This window comes from Symphalangus syndactylus, chromosome 7, assembly GCF_028878055.3.
Source record: "Symphalangus syndactylus isolate Jambi chromosome 7, NHGRI_mSymSyn1-v2.1_pri, whole genome shotgun sequence".
Taxonomy (NCBI): Eukaryota; Metazoa; Chordata; class Mammalia; order Primates; family Hylobatidae; genus Symphalangus; species Symphalangus syndactylus.
The window spans coordinates 139,721,535-139,748,037 of NC_072429.2; the positions used below are offsets into that span (position 1 = coordinate 139,721,535).

Below are 26,503 nucleotides of genomic sequence, written 5' to 3' on the forward strand. Positions count from 1 at the left end.
TTTTTAGGTTTTATAGTTTTTGTGGAAGATAGAAACATATCACACCATTGAATGTCAGGATGATGGAAGGAAAGAAGGAAGGGAGGAAGGAAGGGAGGAAGGAAGGAAGGGAGGGAGGGAGGGAGGGCCGGCAGGCAAGAAAAGAAAAGAAATACACCACACTTGTTTGTCTGGTTCCACCTAAGTAAGCAAGTAGTAGGTGGAATGACTAAGGACAAACAAGACTCCAATCAATCAATGCCATGTCATTAAATATCCACTGGACACCAATTATTCTTTGCTTAGATCTGTAAATCACCTAAGTGATAGTCATATATCGAAGTATCACTAACTGTGAAAGTGAAACTATTTTTATATGTAATGATGAAAAGAGCAAGTCTGGATGGAACAGCTCAAGCAGAACAACAGAGATAAGGAGAGGCACAGCCACCAACTTTTTTTGGCTAAAAAATAATGTAGATGAGGAGGTGAGGGAGGACCGGAAAGGTGGGTGGTGGGCAGATAATGAAAGGTCTTGGAGGGCTAAGCTGAGGAGCCCAAACTTCATCTGATGGATACTAAATTATTACTAAAAGTTTCTGACCAGAGAACTGCCTATTTAAATCAACATGGTAGCAATCTAAGAACTAACATGGAGAAGGTACTGAAGTATGAACTCCTAGTTAAGGAATACCCAGGAAGAAACGATGAAAGCAGGATCACAAGTAATTCAGGTGGGTGTTAAAGCCAGACATTAGAGTTTGAATAATGACTCCAGATTTTAGCAGCCGTGTAACCTTGGACAAATTATTTAACCTCTCTGAGACATAGCCTCCTCAGCTATACAATAAGAAAACTATCTTATAGGTTTGTTGTAAGGACTAAATGAGATGATAACACGTACAAGCACACAGAACTTAAATCTGAGCCTGGACCACAGTACTCATAAATGCCAGCTAACTTTATTCTTCTTAATGGGGTTCTGAAATAGGATGAAAGCACTGAGATCATAAAGTGGGGTTGGCTGGAAGAAGTAAAATCCAAGTTTGGTGATGACCAGCTGCTAAAAGACACACCTGAGGTTTAAACCTTGAATGGAGAGTAATGATTAAAAGAGATTAGTAAAATAGGAGGAACAAGATTTGAAGGTACTGCTGGGGCCTATTTTATTATATTTCATTACTTCGTTACCCAAAGACAGATGCCAGGAATAGTCCTTATTAACATAATGGAACACTTCCCTTCTCTCTTGATCAAGCCTGGGGAGACTGTGGAGACAGTGTGTGGCAAGCACCAAAAGGGCAGTCCCCCGGGCTCATCCCAAAAGCTGCTTTACAGTTTGGCAAGAAGATGGACCAAAGGGCCTGTGAGTTATTCAAAGCCCTGCTCAAATCTCACCTACTCTACAGAACATCCTGCAGAACATCCTTTGATGCCCAGCAGTTGCTCCCTCCTCCAAACTCCTATGACTGTAGCATGTGTGGTGGTCTTTCTCTCTCCGACTAGATTACAAACTCCGTGAGGGCCTGGCAAGTTTGCCAGTTCTCTGTACCCACTACAGACTGAACAAATGCAAATGCTGAGTGCTGTTTAACGCCCCAGTGTCACTACTGGAAACTAGGACTACTCCATGAAGTCACGATTAAGCTTATAAGGATGATTACCTGTTTACCTGAGGACATGCTGGCAACCCCGAAGCTTCCATTAAGACCAGCTCTAGCATTCCAACCTTCTCTCTACTTAATTAGGAAGTGAGCAATGATTTCTCAAGCAGTAGTACTTTGACAGTATAACACATCATTCACCTTTATTGAGTATCTTTGCCAAGTGTACAAATACAAGCAAAAATACTTCTTGAGGAAGGGCTTATGGGACATTTGTGCACAATTAAAAAAAAACAAACAAGGAAGCCAGGCCCAGTGGCTCACACTTATAATCCCGGCACTTTGGGAGGCCGAGGCAGGCGGATCATGAGGTCAGGAGTTTGAGACCAGCCTGGCCAATATGGCAAAACCCTGTCTCTACTAAAAATACAAAAGTGGTGGTGGGCGCCTGTAATCCCAGCTACTTGGGAGGCTGAGGCAGGGGAATTGCTTGAACCTGGGAGGCAGAGGTTGCAGTGAGCTGAAATCGTGCCACTGCACTCCAGCCTGGGTGACAGAGTGAGACTCTGTCTCAAAAAAAACTGATTCAGAATAAACAGGAATTGGGTCTTTTCTAAGTGAGATGCTAAAGTTAAAAGGAAACTATTATTTCAGAAATGTAACATATATGTATGCACATATATAAGAACAAGTTATATATGTGTGTATATGGTTATGTATGTATATATGTGCATATACAGATGGTATATGTATTTTAAGATATCAAATGGGCCCATAGAAGATGCTTTCTCATCCTCCCCCTTTCCTTTATTTCCCACATTTTTAAATGGGAAAAAAGGCATATCTATTTTGAAACATACCAAGGAAAGTACAACACACTTAACTGCACCAGCACATAGTTAAGACAATGCTCATGACAGTATCTTAACTATATTTTTTAAAAAGCAATATTCAAACACCATATTGTGAAAGACAAAAATTGTTTTAAAATGTTTCACATTTCCTGAACTTCAAAAAATAAACATGCAAAGTATATTTTACTGAATTGCAAAGATAAAGTATAATGGCAACTTCATTCTGGATATGATTAACATGCTATTAAAACCCAAAAATAATTTGGAATTCTATATAACTTGCTGAGTGATCTGGCATTTTTACCTATGTCCCATCTAAAAAAAAAAAACAACCTATAAGCCATACTTAAAACTATTTAATGATGGTAAAATTATGCAAATTTGGATAGCGAGAATGCTTATTTTCATAAGCTATACTAGAATGAAGCAATTATACTAAAAATAGACATCTATGATCGTCTTACCCCATGACAGTGCTTTTCAAGGTCTGCTACCTAGAGCCCCTTACCTGACACAGAGACGGCGTGTGTTCGCATGCCTTGCTTTTCGCTGTTGGCCAACCTGTGACAGACAAGAGCGAAGCTGTAAGCCCTGCAATTTCCCCAGGACCCCGCAACTCGGCCTCATCAAGTAGGGAACTGCCTTGGATGAGGAAGACAAAATTTTAGATACGTGATTTCTTTAAAAATTGGATTCTATTATTAAAATAGCCAGGCTGCTTTAATGCTTTAAAGATCAGAAATTAAAATACACAACTGAAGGAATGTTCAACTGTTATGAGAAAGATACTCTTGACAATAATTTAAAACAATGCAACACAATTTAATCTGGTATGAACGGGTTAAATAAAAATGTAAATTTAAATGCTACACAGATTGCCCCAAAGTTATGAGAAAAAACCATACACCTGGAAGTGGATTTTGCTCTCTAAAACATAATATGAAATACTACAGTATGACTGGTCCTTCTTAAATTTATGGCATGTAAAAAATTATCAAGAAATACATTAATATGTACTATTACCTACATACTTAAAAAAGTAATTTCAATGTATCTTGCTACTTGCTTCATGAAATGGTTTAACACTAGTTTTACGTATTTACCCACAAAAAATAAAATTTTGGCGGAAAGTCTTGGTGCCATTTAAAAAATTAGTAAAAAATTTTTGGAAAGCACAAAACACAGGGAAAAAAGGAGCCACAGTCTTTAGATGTCAAAGTTACCTGGTCTTTTTATAAAAGAAAACCTTTTCCAGATGAAATACTGACACTTAAAACAGTATAGGTTGAATATCTCTTATCTACAATACTTGGAACAAGAGTGCTTAAAATTTCAGATTTTTTGGATTTTGGAATGTCTGCACATACATAATAAGGAATCTAGGGATAGGACCCAAGTCTAAACGTGAAATCTGTTTATGTTTCATATACACCTTATATATGTAACCCGAAAGTAATTTCATACAATATTTTAAATAACTTTGTGCACGAAACAAATATTTGACTGCAACCTGTTACACATGAGGTCACATGAGGTCAGGTGTGGAAGTTTCCACTTGCTGCAACATGTTGGTCCTCAAAAAGTTTCCAATTTTGGAGCATTTTGAACTTTGAAGTTCCAGATTAGAAATGCTCAACTTGTACATCATTTTGAAGCACTACAACCATTTAATGTGAAACTGTATAGTCTCTATAATAATCACAGCAAACAGCCATAGACTTGTGTTCCTTTTACAGAATTCTCCAAATATTTGAAATTTTATATCTTTAGTATAAAAATTTAATCAAAGTTGTTTTCTAACAACTCATTACTTTCTCTTCCATTGCAGCTACATGATTTATCACAACTTATCTTTGAACTATATTTACTGGGCAGTCAGAGGACACACATTTTAAATCAGTAAATTACATCATTTCCTTCCTTGTTCTGTTGCCAAAACACTGGGGTTTTCCCTTGTCTGCACCACAATTATGTATGCTGTTGCTAAGCAACTTTCTCACGATAGCTTGGATTTCAGCTCTTATCTGATCAATAGCAATAATGGTGTCCTGCTGCTATAAGGTTTGTGGAAATTCCACTCTTGTAAAGCTTGCTTCATTTATTTAGTTTCCTTTATCTGTTAACACTTCTAATGTACTACCTTCCTTCCTCATTCACTTTCATACCTATGTTCATGATTCCTCTACGTGTGTGCATGTCTGTGTTTTAAGAAATGGGGTGGAGTCTCACAAAGTCACCCAGACCAGAGTGTGGTTGCTATTTACAGGCATGATCATAGTACACCACAGCCTCAAACCCCCCGGCTTCAGTGATCCTCCTGCCTCAGCCTCAGAACCACAGGAACGCGCCACATTGCCCAACTTCCCACAACTAAAGGTACTCTAAATAAACATTAGTTCCTGCCCTGATATGACCCCAAATGAACCTCTATCAGACACTGCTGATGCTGTAGAGTGCACTGTCCAAAGCTACAGGTGCACTAGCCACGTGCAGACCTTGCCTGTGTGAGGCCCACAGTACTGCATATGACCCTGGCTGTCGGTAACTTGCCAGGTTGCCCAGGGAGGGTAGACAAGTTAAAAGCCCATGTTTAGGACTCTGGTAATTAATAACTAGAAATTATTACAGGAAAACATGATGGGGATGCTCTCCTGGCTTGGTGGTGGGTCAACGAGGTTTCTACAGGAAGTGATGTAGAATGAGACCGAGAAGATGAGTTAGGCTTAGTAACGAAAAGGGGGTTGGAAGAAGAGTGGATCATGTAAAGACAGAATATTGGCAAAGGCCTTCAGGGAAAAGAAAGGATGTTTGCTCCTGGAATTGAAAAAAAGTTCAATGTACCTGAAGAATAGTATGAAGAGTGACAAAAACCAAGGTTAGAGAAGTGAGCAGGAAACGATCACATGGGCTCCTGCAAACTAGGTTAAGAATATTGCAAAGTATCCTAAGAGCAAGAGTAGGTCATGTAAGATATTTAATTAGGAAAGCTTCCTCAAGCTGTAGCACAGAGCACAGATAGGCTAAGGAGCAAAACTGGACAGAGACTGATTTAGTAGAAGTACACAGAAAAGAGTTAATGTAGCAGGCCTGTGACTGACCTTACATGATTGTCCCTTGCCTGGTATCTGGGAACTTGGATTTTCGCAGAGTTGCCACCATCCCCTGACAGGTATGGTACACTATGCCTAAAATGTTTGTACAAAAAATGTGGTTTATGCTGAACTCTTGCTTTCCTTCTAGGAGTCTGGTATTTGGATGCATGCCAGGCACAGAGTGCATGTAAAAAGAACCCCCAATAAAAACCCTGGGCACCAAGTCTCTAATGAGCTTTCTCAGTAGGCAACATTTCACACAGGTTGTCACAATCCATTGCTGGGGAATTCAGAGTGTCTTGTGGCCTCCATTGGGAAGCGACCCTTGGAAGCTTGAATGTGGTTTTCCATGGACTTCACGCCATGCGCCTTCGTCCTTTGCTGATTCTGCTTTGTACCCATTTGCTGTAATACATCATAGCTGAGTCCTGTGACTCCTAGATCTTGGGGACCCCCAACACAGAAGTGTACTTGGGTAGCCCAGATAGCTAAACACGGGGGAGACACAGTGGGAAGGGCAGTGAAGCAGATGGATCCATTTAGAACATGGAACTGGAGGAAATAGTAATGGACTGGCTATGGAGAAGAAGGAGAGGGACAGAACAAAACCCAGGCCTTACCCTCTCTATTCCAGTGGCCTCTTAGGCTCATTGTTCTTCTTCAATGTCTTGGAAAGTGCAAATATCTCTGAAAGCACTTACCACACAGCTATAACTGTGTGTTTACCTGTGTATCTGATTGTCTAGATTTTAACATTCATATGGTAGTCCCCAGTTCCTAGCAAATTGGCTGAGAATATAAAATTATGTTAAGTTCTTTTGGTATTACTATTTGATTCTTTTAATTTTGTAGATCAACACGCCCACTATAAAATTCAGGAAATAAACAAGAAAATTAACATAAATTTTTTCTCTTTAATTTTCATACTTGTAAAATAGCCAGAATACCACATATTTTCAGGTTCTTGTAAAGATTAGCAATAACATATGAAGCAAATGTTTAACAACAGGTTCTCAACATTATGATTATTCTTTAGCTCCCCCACAGAACTTAAAGGAAAAATTAAAACTTTTTGATCAAGCCTAAATACTTAATAAAATTTAAAACTGACTTGATTTCTTTCTAGAATTGTTTCCTAGTTCCTTGATCATGTATATTGAATTTAATTTTTTTAGGAAAATGAATAATAAAGCATAGAAATTTCCTTAAACTTTCCAACAGAACAAAATAACAGTACAAAAAAAGCAGTACTTACTTTGGTATCGATGGCAAAGCCCGTTCACCTTCTGTAGGGAAAAAGAAAAGAGATGTATAAAGCTCTTTTTACTCCTTTTGAAAAGACGGTGCCTAGAATCAGGGAGGAAGGATGAGGCCTATACTGGTATTCCAGCAATGACCCTTTAAAGAAAGTTGCTACACTGTCTACCTTAGGTTCTCATGGTTTTATTTTCAATATTAATAACACACATAAACTGAGTATTAGATACAATTGTTTAAAGGGTACTGCCTAATCATAATAAAGAACTAAGATGCTAAGTTGGTAAAAGACTTCGTTCGCAGGAGACTAAAAGATGAAGGGTTTCTTATGATTAGTCAACACTCCTTGTCAAAGGACCAGGCATTTTGCACTTTGATAAAACTACTCACTAGTAACAACAGAAAAACCTGTGCAGGAAGCACAGAGAAAAAGAAGGGAAACAATTCTACAGACGTGCGTGGCTGCCAACAGAGTGAATGTATGAGAGAAACCAAGTCCTGGAGCTGTCACCCAAAGGAGCTGTGCACACAGCTGGCTGGAAGGTGAGCCAGGCAGCTATCTACCACAGTTCAGGGTGAGCTCCCTTTTTGCTGAGCAGGACACAGTGACTGGCTCATGCCGGCCTGACCACAGTGAAGCTGAGGACTTTGTTCAATGGTGAGGGAGACGCTTTCTTTCCCGCGGCCTTCATTTTGCAAACCAAGAAACATGGAGTCCTCCCTGGTTTAACTCTTTAATCTGAATTAATGTAACAGCCCCCAATTGGTCCTGTCTTCTAATCCATCTGAGCTAAATTATTTCAGAATAATCTTCCCAGGCCGGGCGCGGTGGCTCATGCTTGTAATCCCAGCACTTTGGGAGGCCGAGGCGGGTGGATCACGAGGTCAGGAGATCGAGACCACGGTGAAACCCTGTCGCTACTAAAAATACAAAAAAAAATTAGCCGGGCGTGGTGGCGGGCACCTGTAGTCCCAGCTACTCGGAGAGGCTGAGGCAGGAGAATGGTGTGAACCTGGGAGGCGGAGCTTGCAGCGAGCCGAGATTGCGCCACTGCACTCCAGCCTGGGCGACAGAGCGAGACTCCGTCTCAAAAAAAAAAAAAAAAAAAAAAAAAAGAATAATCTTCCCAAATTACAAATTCATCAATCAAGCAAGTTATTATGCTTAACATTTTAGTGTCTCTCAAAAACTTTCAGGATGAGATTTAAACACCCCAGCTTAATTTACAAAGCACTGCTTCACTTCTCTCAGCACACAAACCCTGCTCTGGCTGTCATCTTTGTACTGTGTCTGTGGGGTGGTATGGGAGGCTGAGGAGGCACCCATCTACCACTCACCACTCTGGTGCCCTTCTAGGCAGCTCCTTGGTAACACCACTCGTGTAGTCACACTTGCTGCCCACAGTTCCTCTCCTTACATTTGCCCTTGAATTCATTCTAATCAGTTCCCCCCCACCCCCATATACAGAAAATACTTTTTGAACATCTCCAATGACATCTGCCTTGCTAAGCCCAATTGTTCACTGACAGTTAGCACTTAACACAGCTAATCACTCTGTCCTTGTGACAGCTTCCCACCCTGGGCCTCCCAAATCTTGTACTATATCCTCTTGGTTTTCTTCTGTCCTCTCAGGGCACCTCTTCTTCGTCTTCTTTATTGGTTCTTCCTTATCTCCCTGGCCTGATGAAGATTTAGAGAGCCCAGTGCTCACACCTGTATCTCTTAACTTCATTTCCTTGGTAACCTCATACAGTTTCACAGCGTCAAATACCACCCACACTTTGCAGCTGCAAACGCACACCTCTAGCATGGACCTCTCTCCTGACCTGAACTTCTACATATGGTTGTCTACCTGACACCTCCCTCTGGATGTCTGAAGGTTGCTGGGACTTGCTGATATTCAGAACTGAGTCCTGGTGGGTGCACCTGCATACTTCCCATTGTTCAGGTGGAATCAGCAGTCATCACAGGGCCTCGCTGCTCCCCAATCCATACCCAGTGCAGCAAATGCAAGGCTTTACTGTCCAACTCTATCCAAAGTCCTCTTACTTGTCACTGTCATTCCAGAACCCCTGACCCAAACATCACTTGCCTACATCATGGTAACAGTCTCCTGATTGGTCCCTCTACTTTATCTGTACCCAGGCTGACCTACCATGGTCTATTCTAAGCACTGCAGCCAGAGTACTTATTCTAGAACATAAACCAGATCACATTACTCCTCTCTTCACACCCTCCAATGGCTTCCCAAATCACTTGAGTACAAGCCAAAGCCCTTACAATGCCTTTACATCCTGACCAACCACCAGCCCTGGGATCACCCCCCTAGGCATTCTAGTGACCTGGGTCTCTGCTGTTCCAGGCATGCTTCCTAGCACTCCCTAGCCTTTAATAGGGAATAGCCAGATATCCTTGTAGGTTCTGTTTTCCACCCTTCAGGTGCGACTCTCTCAGTGAGACATTCCCTGACAACCTTACTTAAAATTGTATCCCTTACGTTCTTCCCTATTTTTCTCGACATAGCTCAACACCATTTGATATATTATATGCTACAGTATTTATTTTCCCTATTAATTTACTCTGTTTATCGCATGTATGTCCTCATCTACATGAAATTTCCATGCACGCACAACCTTGTCTGTTTTGTTTGCTGCTACATCCTCTATCCTAGAACTGTGCCTGGAAAACGGTAGGAGCTCAACAACTACATGTCGAAAGCATGCAGTGTTTGGTCTGGCCAGTCTGCCTTTTCAGTATTACTTGTCACTATTCCCTGATTCTATACTACTGCACATTGTATTCCCCTGAACATACCACACGTGCCTTGAAAGCTGCTCTTCCTTCATTCAGGTAGAAACATTCCTCAATATTTCAAAGCTCAATTCAAGTTTTATTTCCGGCAGAGAGCCCTTCCTGGAATACCTCAGTGTGCACTGAGTGGCATCCTCTATGTTTCTGTTGCATCCACAGAGCATTTGCCACATATACTTCTCTACAGACTATTTAACCTGCCTAAGGTTACGGTAAGACTTAAGCTGCCCAAAGGCATCCCTAATATCTAGCAGAGTATCTGGCACTCCGACCACTGTTTGGTAAAGAAAGAAAGAAATCAACCTAGGACCCCGTGTTACTCTTTCTGAAAAACTGTTTAATTCTTCTAATTTGCAGAGATAGTTGTGAGGCTTAACACTGTATATATACAACTCACTGCACATCATAGGAATTCAAGCCAAACTGCAAGCCATCACTTGTTAACATTTTGAACATCTATTTCAAGCAAAATAATCAAGTCACACCAGGAAGACCAAATTTAGAGTAACTGAAAAGGCCTGATAATTAAGTTTATTATCCCATGAACACGACCACCTCCCACCACCAGCACCACCACCTTACTCACACCCAAATTGTTAATAATATAGCCTTTCAAATGACACATTAGTGTGATTTCTGTTTGTACTCTGTTGAAATTTCTATTTCCTGAAAGAAAAAGGAATCCATTATTATATTTTTGCCTAACAGGAGACTCCCTAAGTAGCTGGGCATGGGTAGAAAGGCAGCTGTAAAGAAGGAGATAAACAAAAGAAGGATTCTGAGAGAATATTTTTATAAAGAGAGTAATGGAATACAGAAAAATGGCAACAGACACCATCAGTAGAAGCAGCATTTAAGAAAACCCTAAGGACTCACTACCTAAAATGTCTAATTCTGGGAGTTAATGTTTTTGTTCAAATGTACTTCCATTCTTCTTAGAAGTAATCATTAACTGAAATTGGTGACTTAACTTACCAGACATTTTAATGCTTATAAATACAAAAGTTTGGAGATAGACACACACACACACACACACACACACATTTACATGTAGGTTTTTAATACATTAATAGAGCTATTTTTTTAAACAGCTGCATAGTATTACATCATGTATGCATACTCCCTCATTTACTAATTTTTGCTCATTTTTTTGCTATTATAAACAATGCAATAGTGAACATCCTTCTCAGGTCAGTGGTTTGTATGACTGATTTCCAGGAGGCAGACAAATGGGCAGAGTATTCCTAAAGTGTCTTCTGAAAATGTACCAATTTACAATGACACAATCATGAGAGTGCATTCTCCAGAAGTCTTGCCAATGGTGGTTATCAGGTTTCTTTAATCAATGTAATAAATATAAAATGAAATATATCACTGTATCCATATATTCACTGGACATTTGTGTGTACATTCCTCTTTTTTATACTAGGCTGTCTTTTACTGAATGAGCTGGAAGAACACTTGAAAAATGAGAAATTTTAATTATTTATTATATGTGTCATAGATATTTTCCCCTCTGCCATCATAGCTTTAAATGTTACCTTGTACTAAACGAAACGTTTTAATTATGTAATTGTGCTCGCTTCGGCAGCACATAAGTGTTTTAATTACGCAATTAAATGTAACAATTTTATATCTTCCGGAATTTATGTCATGCTTAGAAGCATTCACTCCTTCCCTTGATATGTACAGTATTCACCATCATTCTATACTTAGAAAACCTACTTAAAATTATGTAATTACAAATCTGTATTACACTATACACTTTCCTCTGAAAAAATGTTACTAAAGAATTTTACTAACACTGCAAAATTGATTGTATATTTTCTTTCAGGTAAGGTGTAGGTTAGATAATGCCCTACAGTAAGGGCCAAGGTTATGCAGACTGGTGGAATGCAGTCCAGGACAATTTGGCTTGTGGCTCTTACTATGTTCTCCCCAGTAAAATCATCTTTTATTTTTATTTTTTTAAATTAACTCTTTTTTTTAGATACAGTCTTGCTATGTGGCCCAGGATGGTCTCAGATTCCTGGCCTCAGGGATTCTCCTGTGTAGCTGGAAGTACAAACATCTGAGCCACTATAACAAGGTAACATCCCTTTTAAAAGCACTCATAAATCCAAAGTAACTATGGTAGATCAAAGAACTAACTAAATACATCTGGGCACATCCAGTTCACATGTAGAATGTACTGATCACTTATTACTGTCATGCTATGTTATGCATATACATGTATGCATGTATAAGTAGTTTATGATCTAGAGGAGACAGATGGGCATATATAATTATTATTTAAAGAATGTTTCCAGGAAAACGGTAGAGTTGTAGAAACATGTTTAACATTTGAACTCTTAAAAAATCTCAATTAAAAAATGTACATGTGCTGTGTCCACATGTATTTCTGACTACAATCCACTAAAGGTGTTTGACTTTAATATTATTTTAACTAGGCAATATATCTTCACCTTAGGGATCTATGATGAAATAGTTATATAATACATAAACATGCTATGATTGAGAATAAGAAAATTATCAAGTTTAATAATTCATTTTAAGTGAGGAGCGTCTCTGCCTGGCCACCCATCGTCTGGGATGTGAGGAGCGCCTCTGCCCGGCCGCCCCATCTGGGAAGTGAGGAGAGCCTCTGCCCGGCCGCCACCCCGTCTAGGAAGTGAGGAGCGCCTCTGCCTGGCTGCCCCGTTTCGGAAGTGAGGAGCGCCTCTGCCCGGCCGCCCCGTCTGGGACGTGAGGAGCGCCTCTGCCCGGCCGCCCCGTCTGGGAAGTGAGGAGCGCCTCTGCCCGGCCGCCCCGTCTGGGACGTGAGGAGCGCCTTGCCCGGCTGCCACCCCGTCTGGGAAGTGAGGAGCGCCTCTGCCCGGCCGCCCCGTCTGGGAAGTGAGGAGCGCCTCTGCCGGGCTGCCCCATCTGGGAAGTGAGGAGCGCCTCTGCCCGCCACCCCGTCTGGGAAGTGAGGAGCGTCTCTGCCCGGCCGCCCCGTCTGGGAAGTGAGGAGCGCGTCTGCCTGGCCACTGTGCAACCTTCCAAGTGTGAAGTGACAGCCTTCGTTGTAGAATGAATGAAGACACTGGCACTGATTATGTAACACCTTGGCAGCTATCTCAAGTCGTTGATGGTGGAGGTATTGGAATTACAGAAGAAAGCAAACACACATAAATCTGACTAAAGGCGATTTTGTGACTTCTTTCTATTGGCCCTGGCAAACCAAGGTTATTCTGGATGGAAATAGCCTTGAAAAGGTGATATATATATGAACGTATCTGATTTTCTTTCCCCGTATAATTCTTACTTTGTGCATTTGATATTCAGTTGTGTTTGTAATCACGGAAAAATAAAAGCATAAAACAAAACAAAACAAAACAAAACAAAAAAAACAATACTTCCTCTCCAGTTGCTCATGCCTGAACTGAAGGCTGGAAATAATTACTTCTTACCATCTTCTTTCATAAAACCATTGGGCAATACTTTTCATAAAGTTTTTATGTTTGTTTTCCTTATATCTTTAAAATTTTTTTCTACTTGACATGTTAATGAGGTACGGTGTGATGTTTCAATACGGATGTACATTGTGTAATAATTAAATCAGGATACTTAGCATATGCATCACCTCATACCTTTATTATTTCTTTGTAGTGAGAACATTCAAAATTCTCTCTTCTAGCTATTTTGAAATGTACAGGCCAGGTGCAGTGGCTCATGCCTGTAATTTCAACACTTCGGGAAGCTGAGATGGGCATATCACTTGAGCCCAGGAGTTCTGGACCAGCCTGGGCAGCATGGCAAAACCCTGTCTCCATAAAAAAAATACAAAAAAATTAACTGAGCATGGTGGTACACACTTGTAGTCCCAGCTACTGGGGAGACTAAGGTGGGAGGATTGCTTGAGCCCAGGAGGTCGAGCAGCGGTCACGCCACTGCACTTCAGCTTGGGCGACAGAGTGACACCCTGTCTCAAAAAATACAAATTAAAAAATGAAATCTACAACGCATTATTGTTAACTATAGTCACTCTACTGTACAATAGAACACCAGAACTTATTCCTCCTAACTGTAACTTTATATCTGTTGACTAATCTCTCCCCATCTGCCTCCTCCAACCCCAATAAAGCTTGTTGAAATCAGAGACACAGAAAATGAAATGATTGCATTAGGCAGCATTTATAAGCTCCTGATTTGTTTGCCTCTTCTAGTTGGTTATATTTATCTCACACTGAAGCACATCACCTCTCTACTTAGCTGGCTTTGTTCTACTCTGGAGTTGCCTGATTACTGTTCCTGTTCTTGCACATCCTGGGGCAGGTGACATATTGAAAGAGGAACGGTGCCAGCCAAAAAAAAAAATAATAATAATAATAATAATAATAATTCATTTTATAAAGACAATATAAAATTGGAAACAACCAATGCCCTATCTAGCTTTTCATGACAAGCATTTTCATTAATGCTATTTTCATATGAACAAAGAGCTTAAAAAGCATCGCATTTCATGTTTGATATCAAAATGTTTCTCCCTAGAGAGCAAAAAACGCTAGCTAATAGTGAAAACAACACAGGAAGATGTTTACGTTTTAAACATGGAAGGCTCATTTAATGCCTGACATCCGAATGTTATTTTTAAATGTGTATGTCAAGGACCTTTTGGTAAACTGAAGATAAAAGATGAAAAATTATTTACTAAAAAGGAAATGGGCAATCTATTACATTTAACATTTTTCCTAAATTACTATCTTTTTGTAAAGAAATTATCTGAAAACGTTTAAATAATATTTGTAAGGCATATACTCCTGTTTAAAGTATAAAGTGTGACACTGGAAGAAGAAAACGTCAAAAATAAAAATTAAAAATAAAGCACAAAGTGAAAAATCAAGACCTATAGCTGCAAAGGCTTTAACTGAGAGTAACTTTAGAGATTTCTGAAAGCAACTTCATTAATCTATTTTATACAAAGAAAACTTAGGAAAAATATATGAATAGGCCTTACTGGTGTGATCATTGTGGGAAAACACTTTTCCTCTAGAAAAGCCATGTCCTGGAATCACACAGATTTATGTTTACTTAGCGAAGGCTCATGGCTTCAGCTGCTGTTTTCAGGGCACTGCACCATCAGTTACCTCTTTTGAGATATATGAATAAAGGGTCCAACGACTCCTCTCTATAAAACACACAACACACACATGTACCTCCCATGCAAACACCATCCCTTCCTCAAACTGCTTTGTAAACAGAGCACTTCCCTGCTGGGCAAGGCTGGATCCTCTGCGTTTCTATCTGCTTCACTTGAGCTTTGGCGTTTTCTCTATTCTCATCACTGTTTAATACAATTCTGCTGACTTGAACACACACCACACAGCACTTCAGGATTTTTTTTTCCTCTATGATCATCCTAGTCACTGAGGTGAGTGCTAGAAGGGGTCTTGGCAATAAGGACAAAACCCACATTCAGAGTCCCCACTTCCACAGTGTGAGCTGCTTTATAGTTACTCTTTGGGACGTGTCTAACAACCCTACAAAGTAGGTATCATTCTTTTACAGATGAGGTATCTCAAAGTCTAGGCTAATACAGTGTCAAGATCAGACTAAACCAGTAGCAACGACAGGAACAACAATATAACTAAAATCTATGAGCATCAAGTGTGCCAGGCATAGTTCCAAGCCTATAAATAAATAAGTCCTTTATCCTCCTAATACCATAGAAGACAGTTACTGTTCTTCATGTTTGATAGATGACAGAACTGAGGCTCAGAAAAGTAATTTATAGATGGTGTCACAGAGGACTCATGATTTGAACTTAAGTCCCATAATTCCCAAACTCAGTCTTTTCCTGCTTCACACTATGTATGCTATTATCCTGCTGGGAATATTTTCATTTGATTCTTTCAGAAATCCAAATCCTCAAAAGCATTCCTCATTATATGCTTGCAAAAACTCCACACCGTTTTTATAGTGACGTTTCTAGGATATTTATTCATTCTAATCTTTGATTTTTTAACATCATGACTTAGACTGTATTTTCTTCTTCGAATGCTCTAAGTTTTTGAGATATATAAGAAAAAATAGAAAGGATACTTTATTTATAGTGAGTTATAATGGATTCCTTTTTTAAACCCAGAATTTTATTTAAACCCAAAAGTTTAAAAATACTAATGTATTTAAAAATAGTAATGGTAATTTAGAAAATCCTCTAAGTAGGTAGCTCAAAACACAGACAATGTTTTTTTAGGCTCTATTCAAACCCAGCTCTTGGCTTGTGGAAGGTGTGAAATGGATCACCATCCCTAGAAAAATAAGTACTCAGATTATACTGAGCTGAATTATTCATTTGGTCTTCATTTTTACAGTTACCTAAAAGAGGATAACAGGCTGTTAGGGGCAAGCACAGCTAAATATTTGGTAGAAATGCAATTGGAAATGCTTAGAAACAGCACCTCACCTTTCTGGGGTCTGATGATAAATGACTGCGAGGCTCCATTCACCAGCCGGCAGTACCCATCTATTAGGTCAGCCATATTCTCCGCAATGGTTAGGGATGGTGCCGTCACTGTCAGAGGCTAAAGGAGAAAAGATCAAGAAAACAGACTTTATTGTTCTTCCCAGTAAGCAAAGGACAGCTGTGCTATGACATCAGACATCTCTATACACTTGAAAACAGAGAAAAGTGGGAATGAAACAAAATTTGTCATAAGATTTGAGAAAGGAAATCTGATATTTAAGGACATTATTCCTAGAATATGTGACAAACGCAAACCCAAATGAAAACAGAAAAATCACTTAAACTGGGGCTCACTTTCTAGAATAAAAAGAGATGAAAAAAGTATTTTCCTTCAGAGTGTCTGGCCCCTCTGGCATACTCCAGTTAAGGGAAGAATTTAGACAATCAGTAAGTTAAAGTATGACTTCTATCCGAAACTAATGTGGAGTAAATTTTTTATCAACCATCCATCATAATTTCTAATGTAAAAGAAAATTATTAAACTTTCATTATTTTTAGCACATATAGCATGTTCTGCCCAAGGACTTAGAAATCATTCTCTTTCCAGTGTAAAATTTGATATTGTTTGGTAATATTTGTTTGATCTCCAGAATCAACAAGAGTTCCTAGAGCCCTCAGATGTCACCAAACTCACAGAATCACAGGGCAGAAGAGTGATGAGGCATCAGCCTAAGTGAGGAGTGCTGCAAATAAAGCTACCCAGAGAACTGGCTGTAACAGACCAAAGAATCCTGGTGTGCTGATTTGGAAACAGATGAGCTTCAAAAAACATGCTTTACACACCAACACAAACGTGTGTGCCACCAGACTGTCCAGATCCTTTCATACACGAGTGTATTTTGTCCATCTTGCAGAAAGGACCACACTAGGTAGTATTTGCCAAATGGCTCTTTCTCATGCCACTTGTTTTAAATCACTGTTGCCTGTTGATTAAGAACATAGGCTTCGGATCCAGACTGTTTGGGTATGAACCCCATCTCTGCCAATTACTTGATGTGGCCACCCTCTTATGCCTCAGTTTCCTCAGCTACAGAATGGGGTTAACCAAAGTATATCAAAGTATCTACTTCCTTGGTTGTGAAAATGACACAGCTTCTCTTGGCTTCTGCGTAAAGAACCACAGGTAGCATGTGCCCAGTATCAGGTACTGCTGCTGTTATAATTATTATAATCATATAATAATAATTATTATCATCACATAATATTTTCTACCCAGAGAATATAATGGACAACACAGTGTGGAAATTAACTCAGTTTACAGTATATATAGTCAATGCACCACATAACAACATTTTGGTCAATGATGGTCCGCATATACAATGGTGGTTCCATAAGATTTATATAATGGAGCTAAGAATTCCTTTTGCTGGGTATGCCGTAGCCACCCTGAAGTTGTAATGCTCATGTTTGTGGTGAAGTTGTTGTAAAAAAAAAAAACTGTGCTGCCAGTCTTATAAAAGTATAGCACATACAATTATGTACAGCACATAATATTGGATAATGACTATGTTACTGGTTTATGTATTTATTATTTTTTTTAAATTAGAGTGTACTTCTACTTATTTTTTAAAAAAATAGTTAATTGTAAAACAGCCTCGGGCAGGGCTTCTAGGAAGTATTCCAGAAAGTGGCACTGTTCTCATAGGAGATGACAGCTTCATGTGTGTTACTGCCCCCGAAGACCTCCCAGTGGGACAAGATGTGGAGGTAGAAGATGGTGATATGGACACTCCTGACCCTGTGTAGGCCTAGGCTAGTGTGTATGTTTGTGTCTTACTTTTTAACAAAAAAAGTTTAAAAAGTAAAAAACACAGAAAATCATTTTAAAACTAGAAAAAAGCTTACAGAATAAGTATGTAAAAAAAGAAAATATTTTTGTACAGCTGTACAGTATATTTAAAACTAATTGTTATTACATGAGTCAAAAAAGCTGAAAAAAATCAGTTTATAAAATATAAAAGTTACAGTAAGCTAATGTTTATTTACTACTGAAAAAGGTTTTAAAAATAAATTTAAGTATATGGTGTGTACAGTGTTTATAGTCTACAGTAATGCCGAGTAATGTCATAGATCTTCACATTCACCCTTCACTGACTCACCCACAGCAGCTTCCAATCCTGCAAGCTCCATTCATGGTAAGGGCTCTATACAGGTGTACCATTTTTTATCTTCTATACTGTATTTTTATTGTGCCTTTTCATGTTTACATATATTTAGAGATACGAATACCATTGTGTTACAATTGCCTAAAGTATTCAGTATAGTAGCATGCTAGACAGGTTTGTAGCTTAGGGTCAACAGGCTATATTGTATAGCCTAGGTGTACAGTAGGCTACAACCATCTTAGGTTTGTGTAAGAACAGTCTGTGATGTTTGCACAACAAAGAAATCAGGGAATTAGGCATTTCTCTGAACGTATCTGTTGTTAAGCAAAACATGACTGTACATATAATTCCAAGAAGTTAATTTCCTTGGTACTTGATGACAATCTTTTTTTTTTTTTTTGAGACACAGTCTTGCTCTGTCACCCAGGCTGGAGTGCAATTGTGTCATCTCGGCTCACTGCAACCTCTGCCTCCAGGGTTCAAGAGATTCTTGTGCCTCAGCCTCGCAAGTAGCTGGGATTACAGGTGTGCACCACCATGCCTGGCTTATCTTTGTATTTTTAATAGAGACAGGGTTTCACCATGTGAAAACGTCATCCTTTTCATAAAAAAATCAATAGTTCTAAAACATCCCTATTTAACCATTTTCCCTTAATGATGAATGTAACAGTTCCTTACCTCGGGTGCACCTGCTATTTTTAGTTGTAGCATTCCTTTTCTGTCCTTGTCTTCACTGTTTGAATACTGAATGGTTTGCACTTGAGTGAAGTCAGCAAGATGTGTGGGCTATAAAAAGGAAAGGTAAAATCTTTAGACTACGGATAAAAAACTCATTTCACAGAGTCTGTAAATGTTCTGTGAAATCCTCGTTGTCCTGAAGACATCCTCCCTAAGACTGGAGGTCTGGGGCAAAAAACAGATTCTCCAAGCTGCTCCAGAGGAGCAGCCATGAGACTGTCTCCTGCACTTCAAGGTCAGGTCCAGGTCTGCTCTCTGTGATGTGCTGAGGAGACCCATACATGAGTTGGATGAGTAAGAGTACAGTTACCACCGAGAGAGAACAGAAGATAAAGGAGGGAGGAAAGTTGAAGCAACCTTTGGCCTGACTCGTTTGCCAGCCTGGGAGGAATCTTACGGAATTCTTAGTCAAAGAGAACATTCTACTCCCATTCCCAAAGAAAGAGGGATCTGGGATTACTCCCCATGCACCCTGGGCTAGAGTAAGTTCTAAAACTAACTGGAGTTCTGTAGCTAGGGAGACAGTAGGTATCCAAAGGGCCCTTCCCAATACAGAATAAGCTCTTAAGACATGCCAGGAGAGTCTATTGTCATTTTCCTAAGTAGCACAAACTTTTGCTGCTGCTTTTTTTTTTTCCTTCTATTACTGCTGTACAAATTAATAAACATTCTCCTTCTTAAAAAGAAAAAAAAATAGAGTTGGGAGCAATGGCTCACATCCATAATCACAGCACTTTGAGGGGCTGAGGTGGGATGACCCCTTGAGGCCAGGAGTTCAAGCAGCCTGGGCAACATAGTGAGACCCTTTCTCTACCAAAAAAAAAAAAAAAATTAAGCAGGCATGGTGGTCTGTGCCTGTAGACTCAGCTACTCAGGAGGCTGAGTCTCTGCCACTGCACTCTAGCTTGGGCAACTCAGTGAGACCCTTCCTCAAAAAAATACATATAGAAGATACATGTATCTTCCATCCTTCTAGCATCTCATGAGGATGAACACTTTGCATGTGAAGATTCCTATACATTTCTTCAAAACAATTTCCTTGGTTAAGGCCACTCTGTCAGCTAATGTCCCTTCCCATTCCATGGAGAACAGATGATGCCACTAGAACTGAGTTGGAATTGTTCAGAAAGACATTCACACTCAGCTGCCCTTCCCAACAAAGCATCTTCCTGTGCTGTTTGTAGGGACATGTGTTTTGCGGGGCTCCTGCCTTTCCCCAGGAGGCCACAGGCAACCCTCCATTCTCTGGTCCTAGGCTTCTCATAGCATGTCCCACGGCCCCTCTGCATATTCTTCCCACTTATTCTCTGGGACATCCTCCCCTTTTGGGGTTTCTTCCACCTCACTGGTCTCTCTTTCCCAGTTCTTTTTACTGGCTTCTCCCCTACTCAATCTATAAATGTGAAAGGGCTGCAGGGCTCTGTGCTGGGTGGGCCCTGTTATTCCCCCTAGTTGTGCCATGGCAAAACGAATACCATACAGTCCTGGGGCGTTAAGTACCATCTCCAGCCCTGACATCTCCCTGGAACTCAGACTCATGCATCCAACTCCTTACATCATATTGCCACACGGATGTCTGCGAGAGATTACTAACAACATAGTTCAAAGGGTACTCTCTCAAAACATGTTCTTCCTCCAGGCTTCCTGACTTCAATAAAAAGCATCATATGTGGCTGGGCGCGGTGGCTCACGCCTGTAATCCCAGCACTTTGGTAGGCTGAGGCGGGTGGCTCATGAGGTCAGGAGATTGAGACCATCTTGGCCAACATGGGGAAACCCCGTCTCTACTAAAAATACAAAAATTAGCTGGGCATGGTGGCATGTGCCTATAATCACAGCTACTCAGGAGGCTGAGGCAGGAGAATCACTTGAACCAGGGAGTCAGAGGTTGCAGTGCACTGAGATCATGCCATTACACTCTGGACAGAGCAAAACTCTGTCTCAAAAAAAAAAGAAAAAAAAAAGGATAATATTCAACAAGATTCCTGAGCCAAAAAAAAAGGCATTCTCATTGATTCTTCTCCCTTTCCCCATTATCCAACCTCTCCACAATTGAAGTCCTGAGAACTTCAGCCCCAAACATCCAGAATTTATGTTTTTACTTCCCATCTTCACAGTTGTCACTATAGTCCAGGCTACCATATGATATTCTGCTTAGAGTCCTGCCATTTTTCCTAACTGGTTTCCCTTCATCCATGCTACGATATAATGTCCCTACCTGAAAGCCAGATCATATCACTCCTCTGCTTAAAAAGGTACAATACAAAGCATCATAACTTGCATGATTTACATAGCATGATTTCTATGAGCAAACTGTCTACATGATTTGACCCCTGCCTGCCTCTCTGACCTAACTTACTGTCATGATTTTGTCTTGATGATATGTGCTCTAGTTTCGCTGGGGTAGAACGATTTCAGGGGGTGGGTTGTTTTTACAACCAAGGCTGCTAGATGTCACATGAAGCATGGGTAATTCCTGCACAATAAAAAATTGTCCTGCATCCTCGATGGCTTTCAAATGTCCTGGTGTGTATTTATGTCAGTGAAAAATCTGACTCTAGAAACAAAGTCTGTTTAAAACCATAAAGTATGCTCTGCATTGAATTTTCCAGGAATGCAACTTACGCGTAATGCAAGGGAATCCTTTATTATGCTGTTTTTGAAGTTTTATTCAGAGTTCCTCACCGTTTTGGAGAATGACACCACCAAGGGCAAGACTTGCTATAGTTATTTTGGTCAGTGACACAATGCAACTCTAACAGTTTGCATCTGTAGCTACTGCATGCACGTATGTAACAGAGGATGTCGGAGGCTCCTTCCAACAGACCGAGAGCTGAACATCATTATGTTGGTGGTGACACATGAAATGAGGAATACTATCTCAATTAGTCCTTGTTATTGCTATCTCATAATTAAAAAAAAATTATAAGGCACAGTAAGACATCTAGGTTATGGAAATTATATTTTTTAAAACTATTTTTCTGCCTCACTCTGGCATTATTCCCCAAGGTCAGTCACATAACTTTTCCCTGTCACTTTCCTACACCACTTGTATGGAGTGACTTCTGATTGTCCTCCCTCAAATTAAAAGTCATTACTAAGTAGGTGCATCTGACTATAGTGCCTTCCAATGTATTGTGCTGAACTTTTAAGATAGTGATAGAGATTTAAAAAATTTATTTGAGTAGGGGAATAACATGCTCTGTAATTTTAATTTCAAGATAGCAAAAGATAATTTAAAACACCTGTTATAAAGAGAACAGGGTTAAGAGGGGCTGGCACCGCCCACCTACTCTAAATCAAACACTCAGATACTCTCTCTCACGCCACCCTACTATAGCCCTTTAGCACAATCACATTATTTATATTGCTTATTTTCTTCTTATTTTCTATTTTATAACTAGAAGGAAAGCCCCATGAGGATGAGAGTATCATGTCTACCTCGTCCACCACCAGATTACAAGGAAGCAAGGCCATGCCTGGCATGTAAGTGAATGAAGTATGAGAAGTTATTAGGTGTAGACTGTGTTCCAAGTATCAGATACACAGCAGCAAACAGGGATATAACATGAATCCAGACATTAAACAAACATTACACAAGTAAACCATCACAACTGGGATAAGGACTGTAACAAAGCAATACACGGTGCTGTATAAAAATATCTAATTTATTGGAAAGGAGAGGAGGGAGGAAATAGAGCCTCAGAAAAAGTTTCACTGCGAAAAAGAGAATAAGACTTGGGCAACAAGAGCTTAAGACTAGGTATATTACATTCAGATACAGTACTGCACCACCAGAATCTAGCACGAGGCAGCTGCACACAATATATATGCAAACTGACTAAGGCAACACTTAAGATAGGCATGTAATTGGTCATTACAAGGGCAAAAAGAGAGGGAAAGGGCACTTGAGGAGGAGAATCTGAGATGTGCTGTTCAATTGGTGGCAGGAAGCCACACACAGCTATGGAGCACCCAGTGGTATGTGGCTCCTCCAGGCTGAGATATGCTGGTAGGGTACAATGCATGCCAGATTTCAAAAACTTGGAATGATAAAAATAAGATGAAGTCTCAAGAATTCTTACACTGATTATATCTTGAAATGATGATACATTGGATATACTGGATCAAATAAAATACATTAAAATTAATTTCACCTATCTTTTTACCTTTTTAAATGTGGTTACTAGAAAATTTTAAATTACCTATGAGGCTTGCATCATATTGCTGTTGGACAGCACTAGAGAAGTCAAGTAAAGTAGATAAGGGCTCAGAAGTACCCAGTGGGCTTATCTACAGGAGGATCACTGTTATCCTCGGCCAGGCGTTGGCGGGTGGACGGTGGTGGTGTAATGGTAGTAGGCAGGAAAGGCCTGGTTGAAGCAGGTTGAAGAGGGAGTGGGAAGAATTAAAGACAATGCAGTTAGGTAATCTGTCAAGAAGTTTTGCAATAAATGACAGGAAAACATGAGGTACCAGGGAGAGAGAGGGACACAGGGCTAAAAGAGAGCATTTTAGGATGGGAGAAACTATACATTTTTCTACGCTGACAGGAACGATCCAGTATATTAGAAATGTCTGCTGCTACAGGAAAGAGTGGGCAGAGCTGAAGAATTACCATGAACAGGTAAGATAGGATAGAAGCCATTACATAGCAGAGGGTTGGTCTCATTCAGGAACATGAAGTTCACCCATAGGAGGCAGAACAAATGAGGAGGAGGAGGAGTGTGGCAGGCAGAAATGTGGGAAGTGCAGTGCAGGGAATCTTCTGGGGGCTCTATCCTGATTGCTCCAATCTTGCTTTCTTCTACTTTACATAACTAATACCTCTTATTTCATAAGCCCAGAGGTCCTTATAAACTCAAATGGAAAACATACATATATATTTTCAAGGAACATTTATAAAAATCATACGCTTGGCCATAAAGAAGATCTTAACAACTGTGAAACAGTTAACATTTAAAAATCGTATTACCTGCTCATAAGCCAATATGAAATTTTTGGCTCATAATATGCTCATAGAAACAAAAATGAGATAAAACCCCAGGGCTACTTGAAACTTAAGTAATATTCTTCTAAATAATGCTATAATGAAAAAGAGAAATAAAAATAAAATTTTTGTTCTTGGTTTTGTTTTTGAGATGGAGTCTCACTCCGTCGTCCAGCCTGGAGTGCAGTGGCATGATCTCAGCTCACTGCAATCTCCACCTCCCGGGTTCAAGTGATTCTCCTGCCTCAAAGTGTCCTGAAGTAGCTGGGACTACAGGTGCCACCACGCCTGGCTAATTTTTGTATTTTTAGTAGAGATGGTGTTTCGCCATATTGGCCAGGCTGGTCTCAAACTTCTGATCTCAGGTGATCCGCCTGCCTCAGCCTCCCAAAGTGCTGGGATTACAGGCATGAGCCACCGTGCCTAGCCAAAGATAAAATATCAAATGAGTATACAGAAATACAATGAAAAGAAGAATACCACATACCTAGAAAGGTAAGACATATTAAAAGTTGTGCAAGAAGAAAATGGCCTCCAAAGTAAACAAGAATACATTTTAAAGATGCACTTAAAGGGAAGAGCACAATAAAAAGACAAAAATAATGAAGATACTACAAAAACAGAATTAATGAAGAAAAATACTGAAATCAATGAAAATTAATAGTACTGCTGCAATACATCACTAAACTTGTCCTTCAAAAAACAATCAGAATAGACAGACCTTTACAAGTCTGAAAAAGAGCCAAATCAGAAGAGCTTAGGCATGAAACAGGAATATAGAGACAAAGTTACTGGAAAGATTTTAAGAGATCTATGAGAGGTAACTCTATGGCAGCAAGATGAAAATGTAGAGAAATGGATAATATGCTAAATTACCAAAGTTGACAGACGTGGAAAATCTGGATAGATCGATCACTATTAGGCCAGGCACAGTGGTTCACGCCTGTAATCTCAGCACTTTGGGAGGCTGGGGTGGGCAGATTACTTGAACCCAGGAGTTTGAGACCAGCTTGGGCAACATGGCAAAACCCCCTCTCTACAAAAAAATACAAAAATTAGCCGAGGGTAATGGTGTGTACCTGTAGTCCCAAGCTACTTGGGAGACTGTGGCAGGAGAACTGCTTGAGCCCAGATGGCAGAGGTTGCAGTAAGCCATGATCGTGCCACTGTATTCCAGCCTGGGTGACAGGGTGAGACCCTGTCTCAAAAAAGATCTATTACTATTGAAGTGATTAAAAAGATAAACACCTACCATTTAAAAAGGCATCATGTTGTTACATAGATCAATTCTACCTAGTCTTTAAAAAACACGCAATTCCAATTTGAATTAAAATATTTCAGGCCATTAAAAATCACCAGAGAGAGGGAAGGCACCGAGAATGGATGAAGGAAAGACACAGAAGCTGGGCTGAAGGGGGAGGAAGCTGGGAACCCTGCAAGAGGCTACTGCACACCAAGACTCATTCCTGGCCCACAATTACCCTGGGGGAATGGGTGAGTGGAACTGGCAAGGAGCAACCTGCTCTCACTACAGGCCTCTTAAATCCCAGCAGGGGGCCCCTCAATTACTATGGACACTTGAGGTGGCAGGGAGAGCTGCTTAGAGAAGTGGTACGGATTGCAGCCAGCTGAGGTGGAGCCCAGAGGGTTTGGTGCAGGAGTGTCTGTAGTGGAACACGGCCAGGGAAGCCCTGACTTGCCCCCATAAGAGACTTTAGACCTAGGGAACTGTTGGACCTGAACTCTGCAGGGTGGGCTTACCTATCAGAAGGGGGTTAGTCCGACCTGAGCACCCCTTGGGCTTCTGGCTTCTCCTGGGATCCCAGCCTGAACGTGCCTGCTTGCAAGGTAGCCTTGGGTGCCCTGGGGGCTCACATCATAGCTCCTGCAGTGGCTGACCGCTTCTGATCAGCAGAGAGCTCCCGCAGGGCAGCCCCCATTGCCACACACCAGCCCACCCGCTCCCTCCTCACACTGCAGGTTCCTCTAGCCCACAGCAATCCCCAACAGAGTTTTGCTGGCACCTGCGTATGCAGGCAGGTATTGCCTTCCATGCCTCACCAGTGCATGTGTGCATGCAACCCCAAAACTCACCCATGCCTGACAGCCACCTCAGGTGGAGCCTCGGCAGGCACAGAGCCAACAAGCCCTGTCCCCACTGCCAGCATCCCATGCTTATGTCAACATTACCCCAAAAGTGAAAGCAAGCACAGAGAACAGCAGATTCTCCCCTACCCAGAGCAAACACCTATGCTTACAGTGCACAGACTACACACACAGACCTGGGCCTGCCAGCAACCCAACCCTGTGCTACCACCACCACCACCAGCACCAATGCTGCACAGTTGCCAACAGGCACCCCCCACCCAAACCATACTGCTACTGCCACTGTAGTGAATGCTCAAATGGAGACAGGCACCCAACCTGCTGGGCTGATGAGCATGCACCCCACTGTGCTGCCACTGCTGCTGGCACATGGAAACAAGGACGGATCCTATGCCACCACACTGTGAAATGCTTTGGGTGACACCACCTATTGGAGTGTAGTGACCAGTGGTCTGGGA

At 40.7% G+C, this 26,503-nt stretch overlaps 1 protein-coding gene across 14 annotated transcripts in view; it reads right to left on the reverse strand.

The window, feature by feature from the left end:
* The window catches only part of PTK2 (protein tyrosine kinase 2), a 345,258-nt gene that overhangs the window by 127,927 nt on the left and 190,828 nt on the right, over positions 1-26,503 (reverse strand). For all 14 annotated transcript variants that reach the window (XM_063643575.1, XM_055287368.1, XM_055287364.1 and 11 more), the window contains 4 exons: positions 18,890-18,997; positions 16,047-16,164; positions 6,785-6,815; positions 2,946-2,998 (listed from right to left, as the gene is read on the reverse strand). In XM_063643575.1, the coding sequence (XP_063499645.1) occupies positions 2,946-2,998; positions 6,785-6,815; positions 16,047-16,164; positions 18,890-18,997 (310 nt within the window). The remainder of the gene's footprint in view (positions 1-2,945; positions 2,999-6,784; positions 6,816-16,046; positions 16,165-18,889; positions 18,998-26,503) is intronic.